This window comes from Gouania willdenowi, chromosome 18, assembly GCF_900634775.1.
Source record: "Gouania willdenowi chromosome 18, fGouWil2.1, whole genome shotgun sequence".
Classification (NCBI taxonomy): Eukaryota; Metazoa; Chordata; class Actinopteri; order Blenniiformes; family Gobiesocidae; genus Gouania; species Gouania willdenowi.
The window spans coordinates 24,530,881-24,551,119 of record NC_041061.1 but is presented as its reverse complement, the minus strand read 5'-3'; the positions used below and the strand labels follow the sequence as shown (position 1 = coordinate 24,551,119).

The 20,239-nt window shown below is 38.8% G+C and overlaps 1 protein-coding gene across 11 annotated transcripts in view; it reads left to right on the top strand.

Annotated features, from left to right (window-relative positions):
- Window positions 1–20,239, top strand: part of ablim2 (actin binding LIM protein family, member 2) — a 118,678-nt gene that overhangs the window by 79,913 nt on the left and 18,526 nt on the right. For 2 of the 11 annotated variants that reach the window (XM_028475125.1, XM_028475124.1), the window contains exons 7-16: window positions 915–1,002; window positions 1,249–1,307; window positions 2,372–2,413; window positions 4,121–4,198; window positions 4,279–4,422; window positions 6,619–6,651; window positions 7,646–7,763; window positions 8,301–8,576; window positions 15,041–15,148; window positions 17,108–17,161. In XM_028475125.1, the coding sequence (XP_028330926.1) occupies window positions 915–1,002; window positions 1,249–1,307; window positions 2,372–2,413; window positions 4,121–4,198; window positions 4,279–4,422; window positions 6,619–6,651; window positions 7,646–7,763; window positions 8,301–8,576; window positions 15,041–15,148; window positions 17,108–17,161 (1,000 nt within the window). The remainder of the gene's footprint in view (window positions 1–914; window positions 1,003–1,248; window positions 1,308–2,371; window positions 2,414–4,120; window positions 4,199–4,278; window positions 4,423–6,618; window positions 6,652–7,645; window positions 7,764–8,300; window positions 8,577–15,040; window positions 15,149–17,107; window positions 17,162–20,239) is intronic. The other 9 variants (XM_028475126.1, XM_028475128.1, XM_028475127.1 and 6 more) reach the window with 9 other exon arrangements.

Here is a 20,239-nt window from a genome sequence, read left to right as displayed (position 1 = left end):
CTCTTCAAACTAATGCAAATGCCGAGCCTTAAATGTGTATTTCTTTAAATTTACATTTTCCCCATTACATTTGCCACAGGTTTGTATCTAGGAAACTTTACTATAGCCGTCAGTAGGCGTTTTAATGCAGATCAACCTGCATTCAAACATTAAACCTAGAAAGCCAGGGTTTCTTAGACAAAACCTGCCAGTGAGGAGGTTCAGTTCACGGAGAATGTTACCATGGTGACAGACTCAGAGTAGAACTCACCTCGCTTTCAGGGATGGGATACTCTGAGTTTCCCTCTTTTGAACCGGAACACACTCAGAGTTTGAACATAACCTGCCTTCTGGAAAAGGGTCAACTCTGTAATGGAATTGGGGAAATTTTAAATGGGAAAATCAGAACCTCTACTCCAGAAATGGGCAACGTAATACACAAAGTACACAAAAAATTCAGACAGACACAACAACCATTTAAACAAACAAAATGACTACAAAGACACACAACACAACAATACATTACAGAAGAGCTCCAATGAAACACAAACTGTTTCAGGAAAAGACAGAAAACGACAACAAAAATACAGAAAATGACAGAAAAATATGCAAAACATCAAAACCACAGACAAAGACAAAACCCTTTTTCCCTCGTATTAATGCTCTGATTGGTCATTATTCTAAATGCTGACATGAATGTTGATCCTATGACCCTCGGATCAGAAACAATCAGATGTTTGTGCAGCACAATTGTTGAACAGGATAGATGTGTATAACATGGAAAGCATATAATCATGGTTAGATGACAGTGTACAGGCGCCCATTGTTCCCTTTTCAAAATACATCCGTACCTCAGTAGGATTGCATGTGGACAAACATTTTTGAAGATTAACGTAAAGTTAAAGAGTTTGAACCTCTGCCTTTCTTTCAATCAGGCTGGAGAGAAGCACTACCACCCCACATGTGCCCGCTGTGCCCGCTGTGAGCAGATGTTTGCAGAGGGAGAGGAAATGTATCTGCAAGGTGAGATAAGCTTGTACAAATTCTATTGAAGCTTCATCTTTTCCTGCTAAACCGAATGAGATTTTAAGACTATTGAAACATTTTCACATCCTTAACCAACTCACGGACTGAAATGGAGTTCCTCTGGTGCTCTCATTTTCTTAGAAAGACTTTATAGTCCTTTCATTCAACTGTTGCCAACAAGTTATGTTTTTGCATAAGAATTTGAAAGGACAGATGTGATCATTTCTGCCTTTGTATCTTCAGGATCTTCTATCTGGCATCCTCCGTGTAGACAAGCTGCCAAACTGGAGGAGAAGAGTAAGGTGGGTGTAACGATGTGTTCGTACTACTCACAGTGAGTTCTAAGAACACAAATTGTTTAGTACAGTGGTTCTCAAACTTTTTTGGGCTCAAGTTCCCCCTTTCTCTCATTTCTGAATCTCCCCCTTTGTCTGACAACGACATTTTGCTTAGAAAACTATCTAAAAACACTTGTAGAGCATGATGGTGGAATGAACGAGTGATAACAAACATTGTGAAGCATCTCATTTTGTAAATGAGTGAAAAGAAACAGTTTTTAGTGCAGTGGTTCACAACCTTTTTTGGATCGTGACCCCATTTTGATATCAAGAATTTCAGACATTAAAGGACATTTTTTTTCTCAAATTAGTTTTTGATCATGATTGAGCTCAGATACTGATTTATTTTTACTGCATTTTAGTTGAACTAGATTTATATTTCACGAAGTGAAAGTAAAGAAATACAGTTGTTTAAGATTGTGTTGTTTTAATTTTAAAAAAGAATAATCATTAAAAAAATCTATTTTAATTTTTCAGAAATGTCAGGCAACCCCACATGGGGTCCTGACCCCAAGGTTGAAAAACACTGATTTAATGGCTACTGGATAGATTTATTTCTATAATTTTTATCGTTTCCGGTCATACCATGCCTGAAACTATATTTGTTAATTTTCTCTCTCTCTCTCTCTCTCTCTCAAGTACCCCCTGTAGTGCCATTGCGTACCCCTAGGGGTACACGTACCCCCATTTGAAAAACACTGGTTTTGTAGATTTTGAGTTCCTTAAATTTTGTTTATGACCCGTACAGTTTGGCATCCCTAGAATTTTTTGCTTATTTTTAAACTGAGGAGTTGAAAAGCTTAATTTCTGTGTTTTCTTGGATGTGGCAGGTTTGGATTTGTATGGAATAAGTGTAAATTGTACTGGAGTTGAACTCTGTTTCAAATAACTTCTGTTTCAAAATAACTTAATAAACATTGGGCCATGGCCCGGTGGTAAAAAGGTTCGTTACCCAAACAATCTTCCCAGCTCTTTTCCATTCTCCATTTTTCATTCTTTTCCCTTCATCCTTACACCTCTCCTCCCAGAAGCAGGTGCGGATACAGCTCAGTGGTGTCCCTGAGCAGCAGGTGGGTCTCCTGTACTACCTCCCTATTGGTTTGGTCCTCCCGACCCCATATTTCAGCTGCATGGGTTGGTGGTAGCTGTTTGACGCCACGCTGTGGTTTTGTGTAAAGACGCAGTCACACCGATTGGCTGCTTTGCATTCAAAACAAGCTTCTGATGATCAGTCCCAGCTGTTGATGCTGCTGCTGTCTGTGCAATGTGCATGCACTGACCATGACATGACTCGTTGTAACCTTTATTTCAGCAGTGACAGTTGGTATAACATTATGGCATTATCAGAATATTGAATAGTTTTAATGATATTCATCTCATTAACAGTCACTGGATTGGGTGTTTCCTGTGTACAGTATGTACTGTTTACACATAAAGGGATTGGTGTGTGTTCATTTGTTGCATGTGTTAACAAACAAAAAAACGTTGTTTTGGGCAAGAGCCTCGTAACTCAAAAAAAATCTCATCCCGTGAGACTTTGGACGCTAAGAACCTCCTTATAGCGCTCCTTATTCCTTTGTTGTTTCACGTCTAATGTATAGCGGTATGAAATGTCCCGGTCTCCTCTTCTGTTTACGTACCGCGTCATGTTTTCTCAGAGAGCAGTGGTCACGTGACCGTATACGTCACATTCTGAGTGTTTCCACTGCGCTTTTGCGACACATTTCAATATCGGAACATCTGAAATACCTCCTCATGAAAGCGTCAAAACTTTTTAGCGCTATTTGACTTTTGAATTTCAGGTGTTTCCCTTACGGGTTTTTATTGCGCTATTTAGATTTTGCAGATTTCTAAAGGTAATGGAAATGCAGCGAATGTTATAGACATTATAAAAAGAGAAGGAAAATGATACTTTTATGCATTTCATTTTTCCACAAGCTTCAAGCTAATTTTTTAAACTTTAAACCTAAATTCTGACATACAATCAGATGTGTAAAGAGTACTTATATATCCTACTTAAGTGGGAGTACTGTTACTTGATTGAAATTGTACTCAAGTACAAGTAAAAAGTAGCTCAATTAAATAGTACTCAAGGTAATTTTTGGTAATAAATCTTGCAACAGTTCCTTTGCATACAGTAAACATCTCATGTAAATAACCTTAAAGAGAAAAAATCTTGCACAATTGGAACTTCACTTATTTTCCACAAAGGCATCTATACAATAATTTTTTTTTTACATAAAATAACATCAATGAATTCAATTTAAAATTAAAATTAAAATGAGGCTCTAAGTATTGCTAAAGTTATGAACTCTAAAATTCAAAAAACTACAAGTACCCATAAAAGCAACTCAGTTACAATAACGTGAGTACTTGTAATCAGCTACTTTCACCTTTGCATACAATAGATAAAAAAATGAGACATGTTGGTGGGACGATGTATAGTGCAACAAGATATCGCATTTTAAAACGTCACAATATGTATCGTCGAGTGGTATCACAAGTTAGTTTTTATTAAAAAGGTAATTCCCAGAGTAATTAAGTAAATATGTTTTGCAAGCCATTATCGTATTATGAACTCTGTGTATCCCCGTTGTAAATACATCTTCAGGCATAATTGTTAAAATTGTAAACTGGCAGATTAAACCAAATGCATTGATGAAGTAAATTAATCACACATGACACAGCTGAGAAACAGTAAAAAAAAACAGAATCAGTAGATGTAATGAACAGATTCAGCATATATTTTATTCTACTTTATTTCTTATGTGTTCCAGGTGACTCGGACTTCCTCTGAGAGCATCACCTCCGTCCCAGCATCCAGTGCCTCCGGTTCCCCTAGCAGAGTCATCTACGTAAGCCTGCAACTCCTCCATTTACCACCATGGGGCAGCATGTGCATAGAGTGAAACTGGGTGCTTTCTGACTCTTGTAGGCCAAACTCGGAGAGGAGACGCTGGACTACAAGGACCTGGCGGCCCTTCCAAAGACCAAGGCCATCTATAACATCGACAGGCCCGACATGTTGTCCTACTCTCCTTATGTCAGCTACCCATCTGAGGAGAGACACTACACAGAGGTCCATACGTCCACTCATCTGTTTATCCTTATCTCTGCACCTCTATAGACTAGGGGTGTGCATTGCCAGGAATCTGACGTGACAATACAATTCACGATTTGCATGTCACGATACGATATATCCCGATATATCTCAATACTAAGCAACACGATATGCATTAAGATATATCTCGATATCAGTAATTACACATTTTTTTACTTGTAAGAACAAGTAAGTGGTAACTAACTATACTATTCAAGTACCAATATCAAAAACAAGTCATGTTTTACGATTACTTTAGAATCGTTTCTGTTAAGTTCTTTATTTTAAAGTAACCACATACATCTATAAAAGTGTCCAATATGTTTTATAAAAATAAAGTGCAATCAACTTCCAAACTAAAATGCATTGAGGAGTGAGGTGGTTTAACAGGTTGCTATGCAATTAAATGGCTTTTTTGTTAAAAAAAAAAACATGATTTAAAAAATCGATTTGGACATTTTTTGGATAATTGCGCGGCCAAATATTGCGATATATCACGAAAATCGATTTGTCCTTACGACGCGCTTCCCTATAGACATACATACACAGTTACAGAGGGTTGCTTTTTATGTGAATTCCTTTATCTCATTCACATACCAAGTAGGGATTTTATAATTTTTTTCAAATTCTTCCGAGGAGAGTGGAAGCTGTTAGAGCTGCAAAAGGGGGACAAACTTCATATCAAAATATTTGGACTTCCTGTTGGTGAAACTGTTATGTGTCCGAATACTTTTGTTCATACACTGTAAGTTGTCCACTCTGTCACAGTCAGTCAAATTATTTGATGTTGTTCTTGTCTCTGTTAAGGAAGGACTTTGCATATACATTGCTGCAGCACAAATGCAAAGCACATAACTTTAAACTAAAAATGAACTAGTTTGTATGAAAATATTGTGTATAGTATACTGTTTTTGAATCCATCATAAAATTCTTAAATTCTTCCTACTCCTTACAAAGCTACCCTGAAGCAAAAATATATTTATTTAAAAAGATTCAATAATTCTTTAGGCTTTGGTTCCTTTTGCCAAACCCAAAGCTGTTTTCCTTTTCTAAAGCTGCCGGGGACGATTCTTATTTTAATGACAAAGTGCAAGCCTCATAGATCAATACATTTAATTTAATTATTCGCAAAACTGGAGAATTTACTCACAGACAAATGAAATAAAAATCCCTTACGTTATCACGCCAAATATACGATAGGAGGTTAGACTGTGGTGTTACAAGTTACATTTCTAATATTTAAAGGGATCCTCCATTTTTTTTACAAGTTTGGCCTAAAATCTTTGAAATGTACTTATTAGAAGGTAACAGACTAACGAAACACATTAATTTAATTGCCTTTTAAAAATTACACTACTTTACAGTTTTAGAGCCTGTGTTCCGCCATCTTGAAATCGCGCGATTGATGATGTCACACGGCCCCACTGCCTGTAAACATCCCATTGTTTTTTGTTTGGAGTGAAACATTCAGCCTCCTTTTTAGATCATTTAGCAGCTTTTTCAGTCAAAATGACAACTTGTGCTGCTTTCGGTTGCTCTAAATAATCTTTTGTTTAACGAAATAGGATAAAAACAGTTGTGGGGTGACAGTTCCATCTCTTAAAGAAGTTTTTTCACTTCATTCTTTCTGGTGTTTCTTCACCAGACAAGGAAGACTGTGATTCGCTTGACACCATTTTTGTTCTGGTTTGTTCATGGTGTTCCCTGTGTGACATGACGTCATTGCGTAAGACATTACATTTTGGGCCTATTTGGGTGTTTCCGGTGGAACGCCACTAAATCAACATCTGCCATTATTTTTGGCACATATTTCAGTCTTTGAAAACACCAGAAATGCGTTGGGAAGTCACTTTGGGGTCACACTGTCTGAATGAAATACAGGTAGAGTTTTAAAAAGGTTAGGGATCGTCTCCCCCAGCTTGAAGTTCTCCTCTGCCACTGTATTCCCATCATTCCCTCCCTCTCACCGTGGAGTCATTCATCACCTGCCCGTTCATTCCTGTGTGATTTGATCATGGCCTCACAGCCCTGAGCGTGTAATCCGAGGCACACGTCTTCACATCTGCCTGATTCAGCTCATTCACCCAATGGCATCACTCCCTGACTCATTGAACTCATATCCATGCATATATGAGTTGGTCCTAATCATTGGCTTTCTCCCATCTTCATTTGCAGTCCCCCTTGCTGCTTTCTCCTACTCCTACTGAGGTAACGTGAGGCTCCATGTCTCACTGTGTGTGTCTCTTATCCCCTTTGTTTGTGTTTTTGTTGTGTATGTGTGTTGCTGTGCTTGAAAAGTAAATAATTTTAAAGTAAAGTAATGAAACACATCTCTTTCAGCAACTCATAGGGTGCGTCCGAATAGTCCCACCTTTCTCCTTTCCTATCCACTTTTCCTTAACCCCCGAAAGTGTTAAAGTGGCGGCCAAAATAAGGAGCGTTCTAATTCTCTAAAAGCTTTAGCCTAGTAAACACTGATGCATCCTTTAATAAAGGAGACCACATAACGCTGCCCCGCAATTTCTTGCTGCAATAACAGTTAAAGGGACCCGCTCATCCGAGCGTTCGTGGAAACTCACAATGACTGAAAACGGTTGTATGCCTACAATGTTATGTAGAGCTATATCTTGCATAAATGTAAGATATACTTATTTTGGATTAATGTTCATTTCTGAGTGGAAGGTGAGTGTGAGCAACTTTTCTCAATGACATTCTTTTAGTTTCTCTTTTGTTCCTTGTAGCCTGGTAGCCTCTTTTCCTTTGATTTACATTCAAACCTTGTGATATTTGAGATTATATCATTAGTTAGAGGCACAGGGGAAAGTGTTTTAAATATGCTTTTTAGTAGTCCATTTTCGGAAATTTGTAGTTGTATCACCATGGCAGATGTCACTAACCTTCGCTACCATTGGATTATTACGTCACCTAGTGGAAGTGTTTCTGATTGTCAAAACAACGTCATCACCTTTCCCTAACACCTTTAGAAAGTCTCCTAACATCTTTCATTAACCCCTTTAGATGACATCACGGGGTTAAGGAAAAGGAGATAGGAAATGTGATAGGAGGGACTATTCGGATGCAGCCATAGACTAATTAAGAATGTCTGTGAACTTATAGCCTGTAGTATTTATTACTCCATGAAATGGGAGTAATAAAAAGGAAAGGTGCTTCCTCAATTACATACTCTGTCTTTTCTACCAAGGCTGATGGGGAGAAGTCACCGCGTCAACGAAGACCTTCCAGTCCGAGCTCCAACAGCTCCCTGGGTGGCTACGGGCGCTACACCCCCTGTCGTTCGCCTCAGAACTGCAGCAGACCAGGTTTGACCTCCAGCCACGAGATGCATCATATGTTCACCTAAATTATTCCCTGAGCTGACAAAGTATTATCCCTCAACAACGTTACATTCTGTAATTCCTGCTGACAGTACGTGTCCTCAGTGAGCAACGAGGAAGGGGAGAAACAGACATTAGCATTTCACAGATGACTCATAGTTTAGTGTTTGGGAATAATCTCCCACAGGTGACCAAACCCCACACTGGTAATTTAATTTCATGCTCCTCCTTTGTTGATTATATTTTGCTATTCATTTATTTGCAGTGTCATCCAAACAAATAATGTGACATTGCTGTTTCCCAACTCACTGAGTCTTCAAAGGAATGGATGGATGAATTGATGGATGGATGGATGAATAACAATATAGCAATTAATACTATCACTATATCTTGTTGCACAATATATTGTCCTACCGTTAATATTTATTGTAACTGAAGGACAGACGTTCATACAATTGAATTAATTGAGCATGTAAGAATTTTGAATACAACCTGTCTCATGTGATCTGATTGGACATCCAGGACCAGAGATGAACCTTGGTGGTAAACACAGCAGCCAAGCCCATGATTCCAGATCCCTCCCTTTGCCCCCAACCCACATGAGTGGTGTTAAGTACCCCTCCACCTGGGCCAGGGACTCCCTTCCACTATACAATTCAAGTGGGGCAGAAGGTAGTGGTGGGAGTAATGGGAAGTACTCTCCTACACCAGGAGGCGGCAGTGCAGGCTTGACGTTGCACCTGAACCCCACCACCCTTGCCATGCTGCAGCAGCACCATTACATCCCCTTTTTCAGAGGTATCTGAGCACAATCAGGACCAAGACTGAAGTCGACACAGAGAATGGATTGGTTTGCTGCACTCGGTGCTGCCTTAAGGCTCAAGACAGAATAGTTTAACTAGATACAGAACACAAGATCTTGGATCAGAGGCTCACCAAATCTGACCTAGCTTGTTTAAAGAGTAACTCAATCCTGAAGTTTTGGTTGGATGACGTGCATCTAGGCTGGGAATTAAAAATAATTCCTTGATTTGGGCTCCTGGAGCAGTTTAGACATGCGCAGTCTATACTATATAATCTCCAAAGAACATCTATGCTACGCTAACCACCTACTCAATACTTACAATACCTCTCTATTCAAAATTCTCTCAATCCATCCTATCTGGTACTCACCACAGATTGCACAGTCCATAGGTGCTAATTTTTTTTGAAGGGGCGGGGCCAACAGTGGTGGTTAGTGCCATAAAAAGCCACCACAGAAGGCAGTCACTCATTTTAACAACAAATTATGCCAACTTTAAATATTTTGAATAACATTTCAAGAGTCGGACAAGAATCAATCAAAAAACACTACTTCATACGAAATACATTTGTTTTCAGGAGAAAAAAATGGTTTTGGGGTTTGGTTACTCTTTAATGAAACAATGATAATCATCGTTACTGCCCGGCAGCAATAAGCCAGTTCATTCTGTGATTGACTGAGATCTACAGTCCTATGGAATGGAGTGCTGTGAGACAACTGCTGAAATGACTTGGCATGGGTTGTGGTTAATCACCAAATTAATCTGTTGGGAGCTCTCCCTCCGGGTGTTTGGGTCTCTGAGTTCACTGAAGACCTGTGAGCTGTAATGGGAAACAGCACTTCAGTGATGGTGTGCTCTACATTTGGATCTTTTTTCACTGTTTAATCAAGTTCAAATCAACACTATTAAACTAGCGCTACACACATGCCCCTTGCACAGTGTAACCCCTACAGAGGGTCCTTCTCCTTCATCCTTTACCACCTCCCAACCCCCTCACCCCCATACACCCATCAGCATCCACACAGGACCCCCAACCTGACCCTAAACCTAGGACCGCCTTGCATCTCAGTTTACCTCCTCCAAACGGTAAAGACACCACTAGTCTTTCTCTATTCTGTGTATCCCCAGTCGAACACTTGGCAAGTTTTGTAAAGTTTTTGTGGTGGTGTTGTTTATAGAGAGCTTCATGGTACATTAGTGAGACCGTTTAGTTTTCTCATTCTGCCTGCTTTGTTTACCTGTGCTGTGGTTGATGTGCATGGTTGAACTTTATGTGGACTTGATTGTGTGATTATCTTTTTTGAAGAAGGTTAAGTGTGGTTTAATTTTTGTGGCTGCCTTCTGAAATCATTAACCAATGTCAATTATCTTGGATTTATATCTTACCACAATTATGTATCCTAACTAATGCCTTCTCGATTGACATGTTTATTACATTTTTATTGATGTTTTTCTCTATTATTTATGGTCGCGATGCACAATATTGGGTTTTTGACCAATATCTGAAATGCCGATATCTTACACGTCATTTGGCCGAGAACCAAAAATATTATGTAAAACATGTCATATTTATTCATAACAATTGTTCTTAAGCAAAACAATTAAGATACTAAGAACAGTTACTACCTACTGACCTACTTAAATTTTCTATTTGAGTGGGGGGGAAAATAATTTTTACAAGATCCAAGCATTCTATGTCAGAGCTACAGTATATATGATTAAAAAGTTGGCAAATGCAGTGATTTATTATACTTCGTGATTTTTATGTGTCTCTTACCTCCGCTGATTTACAAGCACTCCTGCAATCTGCTCCCCACACACAAGATAGCGGCACTTAGTCACACCTCTCCACGGGGGATGACGCTTCTACTTATATGATGTCTGTGGGTTGGTCAAGGAAGCAAAGCCTGTTGTATTAGTGGTTAAGTACATTGGTGGAATGGCCAATGTCTGGTACTTAAATTTATGTTCTCCAATTTTCCCTCAATGTATTGTAAAGTAGTACTACGTAACCACTACCTAAACCTTGAAGCTGACTAGAAGCGTTATCATAGGCTAAAAACAATCCACGAGGGATCCTTCAGAGCTGTAGACGTACAAAAGTGATCTGGTATGTTAGTCATTTGCCAAAGTTTTCATTTGTAAATTTATCAAGCTCATTCACGAATCCACAACACCATACAACAGTATAAAACAATGTGCAGCTCAGCACAGTTTGGTTTACGAATTCCTGAATAACAGCCTTCAATTTAATCGTAAAAGCAAAAACAGTATATCAAACAAAGGACAGATATCTAAATTTACATAATATTAATAAGTCTATATAAGGCCACTTCCATGCCAGGATAGTTCGGGACTCATCTAACCTGAATTTGGGTCGCTTGGCATTTACAATGCCCTTTTGGAATCACTTCAAATCTGATGCAGTTGCATGTGCTGCTCATTTATGGCTAATAATAAGAAGGAGCCCAGCTGGTTGATTGGCAAGTTCTTAAAACAAAAATCCACCTCCTTCCTTCTTCTTTTTCCCAACAATCTAGAAAGGATCAACAACCTTTCTACAAGCATTTGCAATATAAGTCAACACACATTGCTCCACATCTTTCAAAACAACATTTCCCAACTCTCAATAGTATTGTTTTATAGTTTTACACTGTCTCAGGTTCTTTATGTCACATTTGGTGGATTTCCTATGTTTGTTCTACCTGCAAACTATTTGCACTTGAGTTATTTTCAACCATGCCAAGAACCCCATAGAAGTGGACTAGAGTCTGGTTGCATGTTCACACCTGGCCAAATGAGACGGACTTTTCGAAAAATCAAACCCCGTTGTTAATGTATGCTAAAGTGGGCTTGTGTAAATGCCCTCTTAGTCATTAATAAAGGTGTCTGAAACTTTCAAATTAGAACATGCAAATATCTCAAATCTTGACAAGTTTGTTTAACTGAATTCATGCAAATTGAGGTGAATGAGGCCTAATTTTAGCATTCATACACATTTCTGACTAGAAATAAAAAATGAACTGATGTTTGAGTCTTTTGCAGGTGACTGACACACAGATCAGTGCCGATCTCAACTAGTCTTGAAGAAAAATCCACAGCCTAGCCAGCTAAATCAGCAACACTACACAGCCCAAACTCTTAAAATACAACAAATCAGACTGTTTACAGTAAACAACATTGTAATTTAAGAACAGCGAATGGCTAGCCCATTAAAAAGGGTCAAGAGAGTAAAAACAACTAATGATAGAGACTCTTAGCCTGAAGAAACATTATATTTGTGTACTAGAGGGAGCTCGGGGAACAAATTGCATTCCATGGCTTTGAAATAAGATGATTAAAAGGAAGAGTTAGAGAGGCAAAAACAGCATGAATTTAGCGTGAATCAGAAACAGGCGGTGGAGGGTTTTGGCTGTTTCTCTGTGACAGGGTGGAGAGGCTGAGATGGTACTTCTCTGACAGGGAGATGAAAGAGAGCAAACAGATCGGAGGAATGAAGGCAACCAAACAGACCAAGCTGTAATTTAGGTTTTGGTTGCCAGTGGTAGTGGCAGCAGAACAGTGAGGCCTAGAGGTCTCTGTTTGCATGCAACAGGCTCAGGTTTTATCGAGTAAATAAGGTAAACTGTCGGTATCAAGCCTCACTTTAAGCAGTGCTTAAGTTATTTGCTTTGGTTGTGTTTTCATTAGCATCCATGGTAAGTTCAGGAACTCATTTTTGCTTTGATCTCCTCATTTGTCTTCAAAAAGTCCAAACCTTTTCCCAAAGAATGAAGTCTTCTCACCATGCTGCAATGTGTGTGTGTGTGTGTGTGCGTGCGTGCGTGCGTGCGTGCGTACTGTTAGTGTGATGTGTTACATGTCAGAGTTCATCTCAATTGGGAATCCTGGTCATTTCTATTTTCTCATTATGTGGTGAAAACCGCACACACACTCAAGCAAACACATTTTCTTGGAAAACGTGGTTGTAGAGCGTATATTACTCTCTGGCATCAAACGTGTCAGTGACTCCATCACCCAGCATGCCTGTGATGTAATACAGAGAAACCTTGAATTTAATTTTTGCTTCACGACCAAAACGTCAAAAATAAACATACACAAACTATTGGTGTAACAAAATAGTCAACTCACGATACGATATGAAATACGTTATATGGCTCACGATACAAACACGATGTAAAAAATAAAGAATAAAAAATCACAATGAAGTGTAACAAATGTGTTACAAATCTTTGTTGTAAAAAAACTATTTGACTGCAAAAGCTGATGACATTGGACCTCATTTTTCAACCGTTTGTGCATTCAGATCTGTGCATATTACGCAAGCATCTGTATTAATTAATTCTGACGTGAGCTTATGCTTCGATCAGATCTCACGTCAGGTCTTTCCTCGAGTACGCAAATCCGAGTGTGTGGATTAGCGGTACAGCACAGCAAAATCTGACTGAGACTGAAAATAAAAAATTAAAGGGGCAGAATTCTGAAAAAATGTACTTTATAATGGTTTTGCTACAGTATATACATTCTTTTAACCACATTCAGAGGTCCTGTTTCCTCCCTCCCTTGTTATTCCACGTTTTGTATAGTCAGCTCCAACCGGGCGAGTTGCGTTTTTCTCGTGTTGTGACCTCACATCTTGGAAACTTCTTCTCTGGACAATCCTGGCTCCTCCTACCCTACATAAGAATGTGAGCTCCTCCCTCTCAAACTACCTCAGCTAAAACAAACACTGTGGTTTAATATAGAATATACATTATTCTTTATTGTCATACACGTAAAGCTACATACACAAAAAATGTTCTCCATTTTTTTAGTTTGACAACGTAAAGTTTAATGTGATATTTATTTCTCCAATCGTGCAAACTCAGGTCGATATAAACATCATATCCATGCATCTCTCCAGGATCTCTGCTGTGAAGTTGCTCGCAGTGCACACAGGGGGGCAGATTTCACCTGCTTGGTAGCTGATTCTCTTCCACAGAGCGTTAAAATTAGCTCCAGTTTTCACACGTTCAGAAAGCACATGTTTGTTTTTCTCCATCTCAGTTGTGAAGCTGCCGATTTTCATCTTGGAAATGTTTCTTTTCTTGTTTGACCTCAGTGGGCGGGACCTCTGAAACAGGAGGGCGTAACATGTGAATGACGATTGAATTCAGCTGCTGCATTTATCAACACCCGATCATTTGTACGCTGGGTTTGGTCAAATATGAATGTTTCATGAATCACACGTTGGTCCTGTCGTACGACCAAATGTGCACTCAGATTTGCACCCGTTTTCACGCAAGGTTGATAAATGAGGTCCATTTAACAGTGTTTGCTCAGTCGCTGTTTCAGAGCATCTATCTTGTAAACACTGCAGCGTGTACGCTACTATGGCAAGCAAGAGGGACAAATGTCATTGCGTCCCTTTGCGTTCTTGAAACTTTTTTTACTGGATTTTAATTTGTGAACCATTGAATTTTAGTTACCCATTTTTTTTATATGAGCCTGTTACATTCCTAATGCAAACAATACAAACTAGTATCTCAAAGATGGTGCGGTCGTGATTGTAAATGAAAGTGCCATAAAAAGATAATTCTAATACTGAAGGTTTAGCACTAACACAGCTGTTATAAAAATGCAAACGAACCATATACAGGTTTCTCTTTTAGCAATCTAAATCTATTTTGTATGTTCAACAAATGTAGATCAACCACTACAGTTTTTCTCACACACATGCAAGTGGTTAGTAATGCAGTAAACACATGCAAAATATAAAAAATTTTCAACTCTATGCTGTTATGTTAAATTTTTGGTGCAGTTTGGTTGTTACAATAAGGTTTTTTTTTTTGTTGTTGTTGTGTGTGTTTGTATTGTGTCTAAAATAGGCTATGAAGAGTGTGTCTACATAGCAAGTTACAAAATGTGTGATTGCTTGTGTTAAACTTTACAAAGTCATTTTAAAAGTATTATTGTGAATCTGGGAATATCAGCTGAGATCATAAATGGTCTTGATCATTTGAATAACCTTTCTTTTGAGACATCTATGATGAAAAAATACCCAAAAAATCACAGAAAGCGGGGTAAACTACTTTATACCATCAATGGTAGGTCATTGGGTCACAAGCATGACTAATGCATTCCAGCTTCTAAAGCAGGGGTGGGCAACTCCAGTCCTCAAGGGCCGGATTCCTGAGACTTTTAGATGTGTCCCTGCTCCAACACACCTGGTTGAAACCTATGTGTTGTCATCAAGCTCTGCAGAATCAGAAAACGAGTCATTCATTTAATTCTGGTGTGTTGGAGCAGGGGCACATCTAAAAGTCATAGGAATCCGGCCCCTCGAGGACTGGAGTTGCCCACCCCTGTTCTAAAGCTATGTTATTATGCTTATGATAATGTCGACCTCTGTTTTCTCCTTTACCCTTTCCTTTTCACTCTTCATATCCCATTCATTCCCTCTACTGTTCCCAACTGAAGGCAGTGAAAGTGGACGGAGTACCCCCAGTTTGTCCACCTACTCTGATGGTAAATCCCCCTCCTCTACTTCAACGTACCAGGCAGCCCCCAGGCATTTCCACATACCAGGTAGGTCAGAACTGCACTGCTTGGCTTGCAGTTGAGCTCAGAATATGACGTAACATTTTCACATCCTTTAAAATCTTGGATCATAACAGACGTGGAGAATGATTACAGAGTCTGAATCAAACCAACAAATAAAAGCTACCAGTACGTGTTGCTCAGATACAAATCAGTGTGTCCTCGTATTGCTACTGCTGTTCACCACTGCAACCAGAGAAAACTTCCATAGCTGAATATCAGACATCATTTTATTGGTGGCTTTCAGTAAATGAGCGACAGTCATCAAAGCACAAGTGTTTTTCGATTTTTAATTCAGTCATTACCGTCATAATGCTTTGAGGGCTTGAAGTAAGTTGAAAAATGATACAATCCCTTTGGGTTGACTGAAAAACTTACTGTTCAAGGTTCTTATGAGACTAAGAAAAGGGAATAATCACTGGCAGGTTCATGGTCTTTCAGGTCATTGTGATAACTAGAAGCTTGATTGGATTTAAAGTTTTTCTTGTCCAAGAGGCTTCTGTTGACTTGGAGTCAGAGATGTATACTTTAGTGTTGATAGCTGATAGCTGTAGCCTTGATTAACCTATTGGGTGACTCATTAGCATATTAAAGCTTTGTTGGTATTACTAAACTCAGGTAGATTGGTGGTAAAGGGCCTGGGGCGTGAACAGCTGATTTTTGATTTGAGCTTTTTGCCAATATCGTACAACACTATTTTTCTGATTTCCAATATTAACAGATATGATATATACATCTACCCCCCAGGCCTCGAACTTAATTTTAGGTCACATTATAAACATCTCCATGGGAAAAAAAAAAACCTTATGGTTTGCCTACTTTTAATATGATGCCCCTCTGGATGCTTACCATAAATAAACATCATCTGTGTAAAATAAGAATACTTCCAAAGGTTCCAATGGTTGCTAAGCCACCACTTTAGCTGCGCTTCTGTATTAAGAACCATTCTGCCAGTAATGATCAGTTGGAATTTTTTTCAGTAACTTGGGGAACAACTGTGTTTTCTGTGCTGATTTTATATTATGAGACTTAAAGCCTTTGCATACACTGATCTGACATGAAAACGTACTATTAGGATCAAGGATTTAAGTTTGGATTATTTCAGACAAGAATTGACATTAATCAGAGAAAATGAACTTAATGCAGCATATTGTTCTCATTGACAGTTACTCAGTCACATGCAAGACGAAACAAAGCCTCACTCATGTTTGAAACAAATGAAGTGGAAAAACCACCAACAATTATCCACTTAATGCTTTTCATAGTCTTTGTCCTTTCTGTTTTTCAATGGATGTTGTTCCAGTTGCTGGCAGGCACTGGAACCACCCAGAGCAATGACCCATATCTTTGGCTTTTATTTGTGAGTCATGTTTCTGCTGAGGCTTAATGTGTTGTTTCTGAACACCTCAGTCAGAGCCCATCCCAGAACAACTGCTTTAGGTCACCAATGGGTTCCAGCCTGTGTCCGCCAACAATAAGATTAAGTTTAGCCAGATCTGAAAGAACTGCTTCATTATTGTGATGTTTTCTGATGTTACTGCCTATTTGGAGGGTTTTTTTTTTTTTAATTCCTTACAGATGTGCATTGGAAGACTGAAGGCTGGAACAATGTTTGTTTGTAATAATATTCTCTCAATTGTCCTGCATTTAAAAACTCTTCATTCTCCTTTCAACACTGATCAATTAATGTATATAATATTATCAATGGGTTGCATGCATTCTATTAAACACACTAGAGTTTCTGATATGCAATAATAAAAGTGGCAGATTTTGTTTTGAATCAAGCTTTTTGTTTTCTTTGCTCCCCTGTTTTGCTTCTTTTTATAAAATCCTCATCCGTCGATAACCGCTAACTCATACTTCTCTTTTTCCATCCTCTCTCCTTCCTTCTCTCTCCACATGTCGGCTTCTTCCATTTTATATCCTCAACTCTGTTCCCATCTTCAGAGACTATGGTCAGAGATAATATCTATAGAAAACCCCCAATCTACAGACAGCATGGTACAGTCCTCTTCCTCTTTAACACTGTCTTTTCTGGTCTGGTCTCTGCACGATGTGTTGCATGTCGCCTGTCAGTCATCTTGTTTAGTTCACTTCATAGTACTCATCCTCAAGGGCACCCGGTCACTATCAAGGTGACAAATTTAAAATATCTGCACAAGTATTTTAAACAAGACAACATTGTAATCCAAACAATGAAATGTTAGCTCGGTACTTGGTACCCATGCGTCCTATCTATACTAGCAGGGTACCTCCCCCTCATTGGATTAAAGCTCAAATATATTTAATAAGATGTGCTGTTTCAAACTTTGATAACATTTTGTCCTAAAACTAAAGCAAACCATCTGAAATTATGACAAAAGTACAAAAGCTAAAAGTATGGTATCCTCGAGTGGGGAAAGCATAAACCACATCACTATGGCAACAGCCAATACTAACCCTCACCCTAACCCAGTCTGTTTAAGAAAACACTGTTATGGTATGGACTCTTATTTCTCAGCAATAGCATTTCAAAAGTAAATACCTTTTTTATGTAATTCAAACATTAGCTAAAATGCAAAATTAAATTTACAATCCACTAGCAGAAAAAAAACCCATCTGAACGAGGAATGAGGGCATGAGAGAACTGGGACCATGAGCCTCACAATCCAGGAAATTAGAGAAACACTGAGCACTTCTTAAATAGTGCAGGGAAGATAATCAGGGGAGGAGAAGCACCTGAGTGACGACAACAGGGAAACCTACTCTCACACTCTGCACTAGCACACAGACAAGACAGGGGGAGCCAAAAACACAAAAACTGACAGTAACCCATGAACAGACAAGACACTGGAAGTATTATAGAATAATAACACAATAAATCAGGAGAAACACAGACAAAATATGAACGAAAGAAGAACAAAACCCTCTAACGTAAAAATAGGTCCACCAATAATCAAACCAAGAGGAAGCATTCAGCGCCAACGTTGACTTCAAACATTTATACACTTATTGTTTTAATGTAGCTGAGCAGTCGTATTTAAAACCACATTTTAGACAAACAATGTGTCCCTGAACTTGGTTTATTCGACTTTAATAATAGAAAGAAATCATTGGAATGACTGATTCGTCAGTGCAACACGTTATAGGACTAAACGGTGACGGGGATCCTGATCATGCATGTCTGCATTCATTCCATCAGCTCATGTGTTGGTTTTGTGGTGATGCTGTATGTGTTCACTGTGACTGGTTGGTAACACGAATCACTGTGAGTGCTGGGATAGTTTTGTGTTCACTGTAATGTCACGATAGTTGCCTAATTACCATCTGTGTGTCTAAATATGGGTCTTTATTGTAGTGTACTCATCATTGCTAACTGAAATATTTTACTTAAATAAGGGTGAAACTCTCACAATGGGACATGGGTGCTCAGGAATTGGGTAACCACTTCTGATGCTGTAGCAAAGAGTCACTTCTGTTGATTAAAGCTGCTGGAGACAATCTTTTTTTAATTATTCATATAAAGACATAGTTTAGGCCTCATGGATCAATGAATTGAAGATCATTTGCTTGAAAAAAAAGTTGAAATTTCCAATCTAAAGTTAATTTTAACTATAAACAGTCTCTGTTTGACATTGTCAGAAAAGTTTTGCACATTGCATTGTGGGATGTGGAGTCTGGTAGATGGATGCAGAGACCCGTTTCAACCAGTGTTCATTTTGACAGAAAATATTGGTTTAGTTTTAACCCCTTGTCTTTTGACTAAAATGCAAGTCAGTTACTTAGTTTTAGTCAGAACGATTTCAGTTATAGTCTAGTTTTAGTCAACAAAAAAAGATAAGTGTTTATAAAGTTTTTAAAGATTTTTTCCCCCATTCATAAGTCTGATATTAAGGTAGTTTTGACTGGACATCTTCCAAAAAAGGACCATAGTTCTGATTGGATTACGTGTGAACATTATTGTTATTGTTATTGTCACTTAAAAAAAGTCTTAGTCTACAAAAATTATGACAAAAATGTTTAGCCAACAAAAGGATTCTCTGCGTTTGCTTCAAATAATACTTCCCATCACAATAGTTTTTTTTTTTTGGGCTTACACGGAAAACATCGGAATCTTTGAATGTCATGTAGAGTGAGGTGATATCACGTGTAATAATGGGAGAAAGGTTGAACAAAAATGGTGTAAAGCGGATTACGGTCCACCTCATCTGGCAAAGAAACACAAGAAATCACAGTAATGCTGCGTTCATACCGGATGCGTCATGAAATGTCCGTACGTCCAGATTGCATACATAGTCAATGGATAGGCGCGTCCCAGATGCAAAATCTTTCCTGTGTGGCCCGATTCGTGCGTCAAGAGCGTTGGCCGTGACACGGCCTTTATAACCGGGACCAAACCAGGAAGGATTTGGCGTGGAGGAGAATCAGCGAGGAGGTGGTAGTAGCAGGTAAAAGTTCTCTCTGTAGTTTTCATCTTTGAAAGTCGGCACTGAGCTAGGATAGCATTAGCCGCTAATCACACCGGATTTTTTCATGGTCGTTTATGTTTGTGGGAGGAGAAAAAGGAGCGCAGCTCCTCTCTTCAGCAAGCAGTGAAACTCACCGAGTTGGATGTGTCGCTGGTGGGCGGGGCTACGCTCCAGACGTGCATATGAATGGGGACATTTTTTGATCCTGCGACACATGCGGAACGTTTCGTGCAGCAGACGCGTCCGGTGCCGCAGAAGACGCATTTGGTGTGAACACAGCTTAAAAACACCTGAATGCACCCGTCTACGGGGCTCCACATCCCACAAAGTAATGCATGAAACTTTTTCCTGACAACACCAATAAGAATGTTTAAAATGGAGATCAAAGCAAAGATTTTACCGACAATTTCAACCTTTTTTCAAGTATATTATTTTTTGATTTATTGATCTATTAGACCAACATTACGTTTTTATACAATAAAAAAAAATATAATCTCCAGCAGCTTTAAATAAAGTTCATCAGCTGCAAATAGATGTACAAATGAATGTTGGCCTTGTTCACACTCTTTAAACATGCTACACATATACTGTTGGAGTTTGGTTCTTTGGTGGAGCTTTAGGAAACATCAAA